This window comes from Lethenteron reissneri, chromosome 33, assembly GCF_015708825.2.
Source record: "Lethenteron reissneri isolate LAM-NWPU_2019-01 chromosome 33, ASM1570882v1, whole genome shotgun sequence".
In the NCBI taxonomy this organism is placed as follows: domain Eukaryota; kingdom Metazoa; phylum Chordata; class Hyperoartia; order Petromyzontiformes; family Petromyzontidae; genus Lethenteron; species Lethenteron reissneri.
The window spans coordinates 8806532-8820225 of record NC_083811.1 but is presented as its reverse complement, the minus strand read 5'-3'; the positions used below and the strand labels follow the sequence as shown (position 1 = coordinate 8820225).

General features: G+C 50.2%; 1 protein-coding gene across 2 annotated transcripts in view; it reads right to left on the bottom strand.

The window, feature by feature from the left end:
• Nucleotides 1-13288, bottom strand: part of WT1 (WT1 transcription factor) — a 36407-nt gene extending 23119 nt beyond the window's left edge. For both annotated transcript variants that reach the window (XM_061564523.1, XM_061564524.1), the window contains exon 1: nucleotides 11962-13288. In XM_061564523.1, the coding sequence (XP_061420507.1) occupies nucleotides 11962-12637 (676 nt within the window). In that variant the 5' untranslated portion in view covers nucleotides 12638-13288. The remainder of the gene's footprint in view (nucleotides 1-11961) is intronic.
• Between the last annotated feature and the right edge of the window lie 406 nt (nucleotides 13289-13694).

Below are 13694 nucleotides of genomic sequence, written 5' to 3'. Positions count from 1 at the left end.
GGACTACATAGTGACAGACCAGCAGATGCGAGCCCATGTCCTTGACACCAGGACCTACCGTGGAGCTGATCTGCCCTCTGACCATCGACTAGTCATCTGTAACATGCGCCTGCCATTCTTCCACTCCGGTGGTGGGTGTACACCCAGGACCCCATTCCAACCTAAAGTGGCCTGGTCTCAGTTAGCTGATGAAAGTTGCAAGCGAGAATTTCATCATCGCTTGCAGCTGGGGTTGGCATCGTCCCCCACTCCTCCTGATGTCGAGGGTAAATGGGCGAGGTATAGGACTGTGACTCATGCAGCTGCAATGGCTGCTTTGGGTACGCGGTCCAGACCTCCCCAGAGACCCTGGCTGACAGAGGAGGTGTTCAGGATAGTTGAGAAAAAGCGCCAGGCCCACTCTCATCGGCTATATCATCCCACGTCAGACAACGAGGAGGCTTACCGCAGCCTTCGCTCGGAGGTTCGGAGAGCTGTAAGGCGCTGCAAGGATGGGTGGTGGTCGCGGGTTGCTGAGGAGATGGAGTCTGCCTCAGTGGCCCGCGATCACAAATCACTATTTAACTCCATCAAAAAAGTAACCTGCAGTGCCACACCTATTACCATCATTAGGGGAAAAAACGATGATCCAATCTCCGATCCCCAGAAACAGGTTTGCAGATTTGCTGATCATTTCTGTGAGGTCCTGGGGGAGGGGAAATCCCTCAGCCAGGAAAACATCATGGCACAAAGTGGGGATAACCCTGCTGAGGCTGCGGTGCCTCCAATATTGGAAGAAGTCACCCCCTGTGCGTGGCTGGCTGAGGTGCCATCTGTTGAGAAAGTACTGAAGGCGATCCGGAGTCTGAGACCAGGAAAGGCACCGGGCAGAGATGATCTCCCAAGCGAAATGCTGAGGGAGGGTGGCGTTTGTGCACAGACTGCCCTATATGACATCATAACAACAGTCTGGACCACTGGATGGGTTCCGCAGTATTGGAAGGATGCCTTGGTGGTCCACCTCTTTAAAAAGGGGGACCGCACAGACTGTAACAACTACAGGGGCATCTCACTCCTCAGTGTGCCGGGAAAGGTCCTGGCAAGGATTATTCAACATCGCCTTGCTAGGCACGCTGAGGAGAGGCTTGCGGAGCCACAATGCGGTTTCAGGAAAGGGCGGTCCTGCACAGATGCCATATTTTCTGTCCGTCTGCTACAGCAGAGGTGTAGGGAATTCCAACAAGACCTACATCTCTGCTTTATTGACCTGGTCAAGGCCTATGATACCATCAATAGGCCTGGGCTCTGGGTTGTTCTTCGTGCTTTTGGAGTCCCTGACCCTCTGCTCATGATCATTAAGGATCTTCATAATGGTGAGAGGGCCCGGGTAAAACTACGTGGCCGGGAGTCAGAGCCTTTCCCTGTACACCTTGGGGTTCGACAGGGATGTCCTCTGGCTCCCACATTATTTAACATCTATTTTGACCACGTAGTTCGTGAAGCCTTCAATAGCTGTACCGGGGGAATTTCCATTTGGTAGATATAATGGAAGGCTGATCGATGCCCGGGTGCGATTAAGGGATGGCTCCCTATTGGTCAGCCACGTTATGTATGCCGATGATTTGGTAATAGCTGCTCATTCAGAGGAGGAGTTGGAGACGCTGCTGCTGAGACTGGAGCATGCCACTAAGAGGTGGGGCCTTACAATCAGCCCCACCAAAACTAAGCACCTGCCTGGGTATTTTGTACCATCGGACACTCCACCCCCACAACTCCCAATCGGTGATGGGGCAGTAGTGGAGAGAGTGGAGAGTTTCCCATACCTGGGCAGTGTGCTTATGACCGGCTCTAGTTTCACAGCAGAGGTTTCACTCCGAATCAGTCGAGCGGCAATATGTTTTTTATCGGTTGTGTAACGCTGTGTGGAAGCTACCTGGTCTGTCGCTCCGCACGAAGCTTCAGGTCTTCTCGGCCACAGTCATTCCCTCCCTTCTCTATGCTTGCGAAACGTGGACCCCCCCCCCGGTTGGAAACATTTAGGCTGGCCTGCCTATGATCCATCCTGGGTTTAACCAGGCTGGATTGTGTGAGGAGCTCACAAATCCTTGAAAGATCTGGGCAAAGTCCCATCGATGAGCTCCTCCAGCAGGCAAGGCTGCGTTGGCTAGGTCATGTAGCCCGCATGCCCAGCCACCGCATGCCTAAACAGCTTTTGTTCGGCCGGATCGAGGGGGCTAAACGGGCGCGGCACGGGCTAGAGAAGAGATGGAGTGATGTGGTACAGGAGGACGTGGAGCTGAGTGGACTTGCCGATGACTGGTACCAGCGGTGTCAACATCGGCCTCTGTGGAGGAGGCTCATGAAGGACACTACTGGACAGTTGGAGGCAGTCGCCCTCCAACAACAACGGAGGGCGGAGGAGCGACGCTCACAACAACGAGCGGTGGCTAAAGCACAGCAAGTTGGCACAGTAGGGGGCACAGGTGGTGCATCAGCCAGTCATCTCGGTCATCTCAGTCAGTCGACCCGTGGCACCTGCTGGGTCTGCCCCGTGACCTCCTGCCAGCGAGTGTTCGACACTTCACGTGGCCTCAAGGTGCACATGGCCTGGCACAAGCGTCGTGGTGACGTCATCGCCACTTAGTGGCGAATGGCGGTTGTTGTGTATTGACAGTACGCGTGGCGTTGGGTAGTTACGTTGTTCTGGTGGCTGGGTTTCGGAACCGCCACTGGTTTCTCCATCATCACGATGTGTGTGTATATATCACGATGTGTGTATACATGTCACGATGTATAAAATACATTTCTAGGTGTGTATGTTTTGCACGTTCCTTTTTTTTACTCGCGATTGTCGTTGTTACTGCCGTGCAACAGATTCAGACCCACGTTGGCGTCTTCTCCGCATTCTAAGACGCACCTCAACACGCGCACCCAGTGTCATCGGAGTCCCACGACTCTCGTGGGGCATTACAAGTTGTGCTGCAGACGTCAGCGCGTCTTACGATGCGCAGAACACGGCCACAGGGAGAACGATTTGGGCAATGCGCCTTGAGCAAGGGGGGCAACGCTGTTAATGAGTAACGAACGCGTTTGATTTTGACTCTGTACACCGCTGCCAACGCAGTCACTCTACCTTTGTGTTCGTCTTATTCTTCATGTATTTGTGTGTGTGCACGAGTTAATGACTCAATTAATTGCGTAGAACTTAACCATCGTGCGCTGTGTTTAATATTGAACTCTGCGATACGTATCGTCGTCCCCGGATGCGGTTGCATTTCGACGTTACATTCGCATTTAAATTGTGGCTGTTGTTATGATGATCATCATCATCATCATCAGCAGCAGCAGCAGCCATGAGCTATCCACTGCTGGATGAAGGCTTTTCCCCAGGCCGTCGCCATCTCTCGCGGTTCCGCGCTGGGACGAAGCTGCCGTGATTCCAATTACAAAGTTATCAATTACCTCGACTGCATTAACATTTATAAAATTATACACACTTCGTTCAAATGCACTTCTTTACAACAGAGGTTAACATGAAATTAACTTTCGCTAGACATTAGGATTGACGAAAGTGTTGCAAAGAAAAAGAATCCAAATACAAATCAATACAATTGTGGACAATCGTAAGCAAAGGATAACTGCACAGAGCACAAGATGATTCACAGGTAACGATCACACGTGGTTTGTGTGTACGTGTGTACGTGTGTGTGTCCGTGGTGTGTATGTGTGTACGTGGTGTGTGTGTGTGTACGTGTGTACGTGGTGTGTGTGCGTGTGTGTACGTGTGTACGTGGTGTGTGTGTGTACGTGGTGTGTGTGTGTACGTGTGTACGTGTGTACGTGGTGTGTGTGTGTGTGCGTGTGTGTACGTGTGTGCGGAGCGGTAGTGTAGCGGTTAGCGCGCTGCGCTATGAACCTGGCGACCCGGGTTCGATTCCCGCTCACGGCTAACACCAGTGACGATTATCTGAACCGGTCCTGGGCCTCCCCTAGGTCGACTCAGCCTTAAATGAGTACCTGGTGCGGTGTGTAAACATCGCCACTAGGGAGACAAAGGCGGTCGGGCGTGGTGCTGGCCACCCACCCCCTCGTGTACCGTTCCGGCCTTCATAGGTGCTCGCTAACAGCACTTGCCCCTACAGTCTGTTCAGGCTATACGGGGGATCTTTGTCTTTGTCTTTGTACGTGTGTACGTGGTGTGTGTGTGTGTACGTGGGGTGTGTACGTGGTGTGTGTGTGTGTACGTGGTGTGTACGTGGTGTGTGTGTGTGTGTACTTGGTGTGTACGTGGAGTGTGTGTGTGTACGTGGTGTGTGTGTGTGTGTGTACGTGGTGTGTGTGTGTGTACGCGTGTGTGCAATCTGTGTGCGTGTCGATGTTGGGAGCGGTAGTGCAGCGGCTAACGAGATGAACCTCGAACCCAACCACCCGAGTTCGATTCCCGCTCACGGCCAACATCGTGAACCGCGCCTGAGCCTCCGCTGGGTCGACTCAGCCTCAAATGAATACCTGGTGTAGGGAGGGGTGTAAACATCGCCACTGGGGAGACAAAGGCGGTCGGGGGTGCTGCTGGCCACCCGTACCCCCCCCCCCCTCTCGTGTGCCATGCCGACCCTTCAGCGCTGCTCGCAAGCAGTATGTTGTTGTCCATGCAGTCTGTAATTGTTCCTACAAAGATGCCCCCTTGCAAGGCTGCAAGGGCGATCCTTGTCATTGTTTATACGCGCGCACACTCAGCTGTGAACTTAAAACACACACACACACAGGAGACACGGAGAAGACTTTAAATACCACAACCACACTCACCCGCGCTAATCCAAGGATAATAAACAAGGACCGGAGCCAAAAAACATTCGCTTCGTCTCGTCACCACCAGAGTCCCGCGCCTGGGCCTCCCCTAGATCGACTCAGCCTCAAATGAGTACCTGGTGTGGGGGGGGGGTAAACATCGCCACAGGGGAGACAAAGGCGGCCGGGCGTGGTGCCGTCCCAGCCCGTTATAGGAGCTCGCTGACAGCGCTTGCCCCAACAGTCTGTTACAGGGGATCTTTGTCATCGTCATCAGCCATGGTCAATCCACTGCGGGATGACGGCCTCCTCAAGCGCAACCTTCGATTAGGACGGTCGGCTATGTACGGTGCGAAAGAAATTCAACTCTACATAAGAGTAAATAACAATCAGTCGCTAAACCTGTGCGTGTAAGCGACTTTTGTTCGCCGTCATTTCACAACTAAGTCCAATACCGTGACAGTGGCATCAGCAATAGTATTGATTCCGTATTATTTATAGTAACGCTCGTTTATTACTCTTAAAGTAGATAACATTTGCAGTACTATATTACTAACATATGTGTTATATATACAAGTATTGTATGTATTGCAATTTTCACACGATATTATTTATTCAGAAAATGTATTTCGAAGAGAAATTTAGTGCGTATCTGATATTTCTGAACAGTATATTGATACATATCAAGTACTGCACTAGTTTATTATATCCATCTGTTCGTAAATATTATATCAAGTACTCTACTAATATTTAATAGGCATATTTCCGATAAGCCTATTTCTATCATACGTATCACAACCCAATTGCAATATTATTTTATCGATTCATGTAAACCTGTAAAAACTATACGCATTACTCTATACATATAATGATATATTTAAACCAATGTGTGAATATAAGTGTAAGCTAAAACCCTGCACGTTGTACATGGCCACGCAGTGCACTTTGCCGTATTGCACGTTTACTATGCCTATATGTATCGTAAATACATTTTGTATAATTCAAGCACCGCGATTAAAGATATTGCCCATGTGTAGGATTGGAATTTTATCCTAAATGTGTCGTCCGTGTTACTGGAAATAAATATGTTCAGAAATAAATATGCGTTGTCGATTGATTGCGATGAACTCGTTTTGCAGTTTTACTTTAATGTTTAACTCTCATCCGATTCGCCAATTTAACGAATTTTTGAAAGTCGTCGCGAATTAATGACGCATGTCTCGATGGTATTACTCGCTGATAAATACCTTTGCAAACTGGCATACAAACGTACATACTCATAACTTAGATACACGATCATCTACTCGTATATTCGATATACGACAAAGTGTTCATATACGTATATCATTGCAATTGAGCTCACAGCGCTTTGTCAATCCACTGCTGATTTAAGGCCTCCCCACACCCGTGTGAGTCGTGGCGGGGTAGTTTGACCATACTTCACCACGCTGGTGAAGCGATCATTTATACAAATCATCATCATCATCAGCCATGATTAATCTAACACTTACAAAATCAGCTAACCCGGAATTTCCAAAGCCAGAAATGGAAGATACTGTAATAACTTATAGTGCTATATATAATCATGCGAAACGTCGTACTCAAAAATTGTAAAATGTTGTGGTTTCACGCTTCAACACACCGGTGGGCTATAGCAGTGAACTAATTGTCTTTTTTCAACGTGACACTTTTTTGCTGATTGGCCGTGTCGGGTGGTGGAGGGTTACGACACATTTATAAATAACGCGATCTAAACCCAAAAACGTTGATTATGAATAATATAGGTCGCGAAAGCCTTCGTGTTAAACGCAGTGGTTAGGGTCGCTGCGCTGTGAACCTCAATACCTGAGTCGGATTCCCGGCCAAGGCCAACGTCAATGGCGAGTGAATATCGAAACCAGCCCTTCTCCCACATCTTAATCAACCCGCACTGACCAGCGGGGTGAATTATGGTCAAACAACCTCCCCAAGACGAACATCACATTGTTTCATTTTTATTATTTTATTATTTCTCTTCTACGTGACTTTAACCGAAAGAACCAAGAATATCACAAAAAGGGTTGTACTTTATTCTCCTATCAAATATGTCACCCCCTCGATCAACGAATGCCTCTTCCGGGGCCGATATTTTCCAGCAGTTACCGTTGTTTAAAATCAAGAAGAACTCTGACGACCGGGTTCGACTTCTTTTTCTTCTCATTCCGACCATCATCGGCAAGATCGTTGTTCCGTTCAACAGATGCTTTCGCTGCACTGTCAAACAGACGCAGTGGACTGTCACAGGGGCCGGATGACGGACACGCGCCTGCACGCGATGCGCACGCCGAGAGCGTTGAACGCTTTCGGCACGAGACGTACAGCGAACGCGCGTGGGATGTTGATGGATTATATCGAGGCTCGCGCATATATTTTTTTTTGCCGGACAAATCGCTGTACAAACAGGGCGCCTTTCCCCCCGTCGGAATATGAACGCGTTTTCCCCTGGAAAGCATTAACGAAAGACGAATTGAGGTGCGGCGATGCGGGTTGACGTGTCTTATTAGAAACAGATTGCGTTTTTGTTGTGCGTGCATGTGTGCGTGTGCGTGCGCGCGCAGGGGTTAGCGCGCTACGCTACGAAACCCGGCGACCCGAGTTCGATTCCCGCTAACGGCCAACGCAAGTGACGAATGATCCGAACGAGTTGTGGGCCTCTCTTCTAGGTCGACTCAGTATCAAATGAGTGCGATGTGAAAAAAAACATCGCCAACTGGAGGGACAAAGGCCGACGTGGTGCAAGGCAAATCGTTGCACAGGCACTGACTGAGAGCTTCACTGGACTCACCACGCACTCTACCCCGGGCACTGTCAATGCCCTCGGTGAGATCGTGCTGCTAATTCTCGGTCAAAGCGTCTATCCCGGTGAGCGTAGACTCTTGTTCATGATTTCTCACGTCTGTGAAATGCGCCTGCCCTTAAGTTCATTCGTCTGTCCACGTCTTATTAGTTTTACGCGCCATCATTTACGAGTTCATGCTCCTGTAAATGCCCGTGCTTGTACGTTCATGCGCGTCGATGCGCCTTGTCTAAAAGTGTACGCCCTTGTCAACGAGTTCATGTGCGTGGCAGGGTACCTATCTGTGGGTTAATGCGCCTATCTGCGATTTAAAACATCTGCCTGAGTTCGCGTCCATATTTGTACGTCTCTGTGTTTGTTTAAGTTCACGTGGCTGTAAATACTACGAAAAACAAGGTCATGCGTCCGTCCGTTTATTTATCTATCCATGAGTCCATGCGTCCATCTATGGGCTCGTATGCCTATCTGTAAATCCGTACTTTAACCCATGAGTTTCAGGGGTAACTTCACACAGACGCTGATCGCCACGCAGGCTCCACAATAAACATGCGCATCGACTCAATTAACCACTCGTGCAAGTACCGATTCCCAAAATATACGCCTCTTAGCCCTGCAATATACACATATACTGCAGTGCGTATCTCTAATCGATATGTATCAATTCCATCATGTTAACACGCTAGAAATCCTGCGTACATATGCATCACACATATTTAGAGGAACGATCCATTGTTGTACTGTCCTTCTATGCTCACTCGTCTAAGCTCCCCACTTTCACAAACCCGCACTGTCCATTGCGGTTTAATAACCACCACGACCCGCACAACGTTAGGAGCAGGGCCTTCATCCAGCAGTCGATCAATACCGATCTCTACTGCATTCAGGAACTGCTGGTGGTTTTTCGAAAATGCGCAGACCCCGCGCGCGTTTCGCACACGTGTCTGTAATGTTGTTGTTTGAAATGTATGCTTTTCCGACCTGCAATATTATTCTGTTATGATGATTTGATTTCTCGTCATTCATCTTATTGGTTCTTTCGGTAAAGACAGCTGTCTCCCCGACAGACCTGATCTTCACCTGAGGATGGCTGCTTGCGTTGTGGCCGAAACGTCGTGAGAATTATTTTATTATGTTTTATTTTTTATTATTTTATTACTTCCCTTCTACGTGACTTTACCGAACGAACCAAGAAGATGAATCCCTGCAGTCACGAAAGCTTTAAAGCGAAAATGTCTCGTCATTTACAAGATGTATACGACGCCATCCCATTGCCGACTCACATCCACTTCGAGGAAGGCGTCTATCAACGTACGAGCTCTGGGTATAGTTTAAAATGCCGTGTGTAACGTCCGTATAACGGTCTTGGCTTATGGACTTTGAACAACGCGAGCAAACAAGACGCGCGAGTTCACGTTGGTGGCCAAAACCATAATTTAGCCGAGCCATCGCATCTGCTTTCTGACTGCCCACGGAGTTGCAGACAGTGAATCATCATGGCCAAAACAGACTCTGCTATTTCTTTTTCTTTTTCGGTTAAGTGCAGAAAAATGCCGGGGACCAAATCAGCGGACATCTCTCTCTCTCTTGATTTGAAGCTTTCGTGACTGCTGGAATCCATACTCTTTGGTTCTTTCGGTAAAGTCACGTAGGTAGACTTTACCGAAAGAAGCAAAGAGCATCTCTCTCTCCCATAGGCGACGTAGAGATCTGTACTATTGAATGTTTAAGGCAAGTAAAACAAAACGTTTGCGCGTGGACAAGACGCTTGCCGAGACGTGATGACGATGGCCGATGGTCGAGACTAACGAGGGAGTGGCGGCCCAAGGACGGGGACCAAGCCGGAAAAAAACGATCAGACGGACCCATGAGATCAAGCGCACGTGCAGAAGAAATCCGACGCCTTGGGGAGGCCCACATCGAGCGATGGATCGATCGTGGCTGATGGCGATCAAGATGGCCGTAGGAAATGAGAACTATTTTTTTTTCTCGAAAGCGTCGTTACAGAAGTCGTAATTGTAACAACAGCTCCGTGTTGCACTGCACGCTATACGCGCGTGTCGTATATTGCCCGCCGTGTGCGCGTGGGATATCATTCATGGATCGGGCTTGTGGCGTTCACCCGACAGTACATACGTAACATTCTTCAGCTGCGCGTGATGGTCTAAATCAAATCCACAGCACGCATTGCTCCCGCCAAGCGTAAAACTTGATTATAAACACTGCCAACGAGGTTTAATCAGAACGACACTCAACCGTACAGCTGGCATTACGACAGCTATGAACAACTACAATAATAGAACAATACACAATTGTAATCATATGTCAGTCCACTGCTGAATTAATGTCTGCTAGGGGAAGGGGGTCGGTGATGACCTGGGCCCTGGAATCTGTTCAGATATCACTCGCCACAGACGGTAGCCGTGGCGGGGAATCGAACTCAGCCCACCGGGTTCATAGCACAGTCGAGTATCCAGAACATCATCCACCCCTGCCATGCTTGCGAAACATTTCCGCCAAAATGCAGTTGGTATAAACTAACCGGTAAATTGAACTCGAAACATCAAGTTTATTTTTAGTTTCACGGTCACTGAGAGTAAAGTACGATCTCGACGTTTCAGCCGACCAGCCTTCACGAAACATTGACGTTTACAGAGAGTTCCCGCACCGTTTGTTGGTCGGCGAAGTTTTATGCCAGATGATGCCCTAAGCGCACCGGGTTCAATGAAGCGGCGATGAATTTAAAACGTGCAAACACCCTGGGGCTCATTCTACACACAGACCTATTAAGTGCATGTGCGGTGTGCGCTCAGAAGGTCGACTCAGATGGCTGGGAACACGTCTTAAGAACAGAGGAAATCCACATCGGAAGAAGGAAGGTGGTGAAACATTGAAGCAACAGGGATGGATCATGCGAACTGCGGTCATCCGGTCATCATCGCAGCAGCTTTAAGCAAGCCATCGAACAAAGACGGTCACTGCACTGCGCGCTTTCAGGTGCGCTTCTGCAGCCGTCTGGAATGCTCTTCCTTCCGATATTAGGAAGCCACTGGAGCTAGGAAATTAAAAATCTAGATTTAAACGTCATTTCTTTAGAACTGCTTTTTGTGCGTTGTTTGTTGCCCTTCGCCCGTGCCTCCTATTAGCACGGTCGGCTACGTACGGTGCAAAATAAGTTAAATATACATGCATACTTCGGAAGAAGGAAGACGGTGAACATTGAAGCGCCAGGATGGAGACTTAGAGGCAAGGTCTAGAAAGAGGTGGTTTGAAGTGGTGAGACCAATGATGTGATGGACTGTGGTGGAGTGGACATGGACATTCTAAGTTTCTATTCTTGCATCTGGCAATTTGATGGCCCAGGACAGGAATGAGTGGAGAGAGAGAGATGGGACCAGGAAGGTAGACGCCTCGCACACGAGTGGGAAACTGGCCGGGCAGAAAGTAATGTTGAAGAAATTATGTTTACTTTTTAAAATGTATGATCCACCCGTATACGTAAACACGCGCATGCTCCCCGTGTTATACAGAGGCAATGTGCGCGCTGATTATCAACGTACGTGATGTCCAAATTGATAATATAATCGATATTTTAAGTAAATTATTTGGACATAAGATATTCATTTATGACCGGGTGAAAGCTCATTGGGGAGATCGCGAGTATGTTTTTAAAGTGAAATTTTAGTTTAAATAAGCGCAGCGAAAATAAAACTCTGAAAAAGAAAATGCAACTACCCAGACATGTTTTAATTCCTTTGTAACACTACAATTAATGTGAAGTCAAAATTAACAAAATATACTTTTGTTTTACAAATGGATAATAATTCACTTTATTTATACAGGAAAGTCTTAATGAGTCTGTATACTCTTTTAGAAGGGGCTAGCATCGGGATATTTGGCAAATTCCATTTGACCTCAAGTTGTAGAAAGGCCGAAATGCTCCGCACAGATCGATGCAAGAATACGCTTCTGCAATCTCCTGGCAACCTATGGATGGGTTCTACTCCCGTGTTCAGGGATTTAAACAACTGACAAAGCTCCCAGCACGTGGGACGAAAAATGTACGCCCTTGTCAATGATTTCATGTTCGTGGGCAGAGTACCTATCTGTGAGTTAATGCGTCTGTCTGTGAATTAAAACATCTGCCCGTGAGTTTGTACGTTTACGTGTTTGTTTTATGTCCACGCGTCTGCAAATCCGACTAAATACAAGGCCATGCGTCGGACATAACGCCGAACAAACACGCGTGAGTTAGCAGGGCCAGAAAAAACACACAACACGCCGGCGAGCCGTGAGAGACCACAACCGCGAACAGCGCGGACAGACGACAGCGGTGTCCACAAACTCCGTGCGGTGCTCACCCTGGGATCTGCTCGACGTCTCCAGGCAGGGGTTGAGGTGGTATCCACCTCCCGGATACACCCTGGCTTGACTCGACGGGGCCATAGCCATGGAGGACAGCGACTGAGCCGCTGCCACCATGGGGCCTGGATGCTGCGGCTGATTGCAGGATTGCTGCTGTGGTGGTGGTGGCGGTGGTGGCGGTGGAGGAGGAGGCGCCGGTGCCGGCGGTGCCGATTGCGATGCTGCGGGGACTTGCGACGCGACCGATGCAGGAAGCTGCCCCGAAGATCCGTTCCCGAACTGCCCGTAGCGGCAGGCGCTGGTGCCCGTGAGCTGCCCCGTGAAGTGCACCGTGAAGGCGCTGAAGCAGTCCTCGTGTTGCTCCTGCGCAGACGCAGCGGCCGCCGCGGCCGCCGCGGCCGCCGCCGCTGCCGCCGCCGAGGGAGGCCACCCCGGCGGCTCCTGCTTGATGAACGCCGGCGCGTGGGCCCCTCCGTGAAGGCCCGCGGCCGGGTTGTAGGCGCTCGGGTGCGCGAAGTCGATCCAGGGCGAGGCGGCGGACACGGGCATGCCGGGCGACAGGAAGGTGTTCATGTCGAGCACGTCCGAGCTCATGGCAGCGCCGAGGTCTGCGTGAGCCGCGCCGCCACCCCCGCCGCACGGTTTGTTGTCCTGGAGGAAGCGGGTCCACATGCGTGAAGAGCGCCGGTCCCCTTCCTCATTCACCTCCTCCTACTGCCTCTATCCTCCCTGCCTCCTCCTCCTCTCTCGTTCTCCTCGCTCGTCTCTCTCTCTCTGTCTCTCTCGGGTTCTTCTTCACACAGTTGAGCTGAGTTGGTCGATGCACAGCAACTCGATACAGCGCGCGCACGCACGTGCGCGTGCGTGTCTCGGTGCGTCTTGGTATTTGCGTGCGTCTTCGTGTATGGAGATCCCTTTTGGTTTGATGTGCGCGTCTGTGCGTGTCCGCGAGTTGTATCGCTGCGTTGCCGATGTGTCAGAAAGTGTGCAAGTGTTCTCTTCGCTTGCGTAACGCAGAGTTTTAGAGCGCACGAGGAGTCGGTGGCGACTCCACGTTCGCGCCTTGGTGGCTGTACAAGCGAGCGGTATAGAACTCGTGTATAACGTACAACAACAACAACTTCAACAAAAAGTAACGGGACTAAAACGTTGCTGCTATCGGGCTCTGTAAGACGCGTTTGTAGGAACGGCGGCTACATGGATGGAGCAAAAGGCTGACGACGCTCTGACGATGGCTGTGATGAAAGCAGAGCGAGGCTATTGAGACGTGAGAGAGCGGTCTGCGTGTGTCGCCGGAGACTTTCGCGTGTGCCGCTCAACTGCCCACACGGCGGGCCCTTAAAGAGGCGAGGGGTGCGGAGAGGGGAGCGGGAGGGAGGTGAGTGCGCGTGTGTGTGTATGAATGTGTGTGGGGGGAGGAGCGGTGGTGTAGCGGTTAGCGCGCTGCGCTACGAACCTGGCCACCCGGGTTCGATTCCTGCTCAGGGACAACATTAGTGATGATTATTTGAACCGGTCCTGGGCCTCCCCGAGGTCGACTCAGCCTCAAATTAGTGCCTGGTGTGTAAAACATTGCCCCGAGGCAGACCAAAGCGGCTGGGCGTGGTGCTGGCCACCCACCCCCTCGTTTGCCGTTTTGGCCTTCATAGGTGCTCGCTAACAGCACTTGCCCCAACAGCATGTTAAGTCCGTACGGGGGATCTTTGTCTTTGTGTATGGGGAGCGGTAG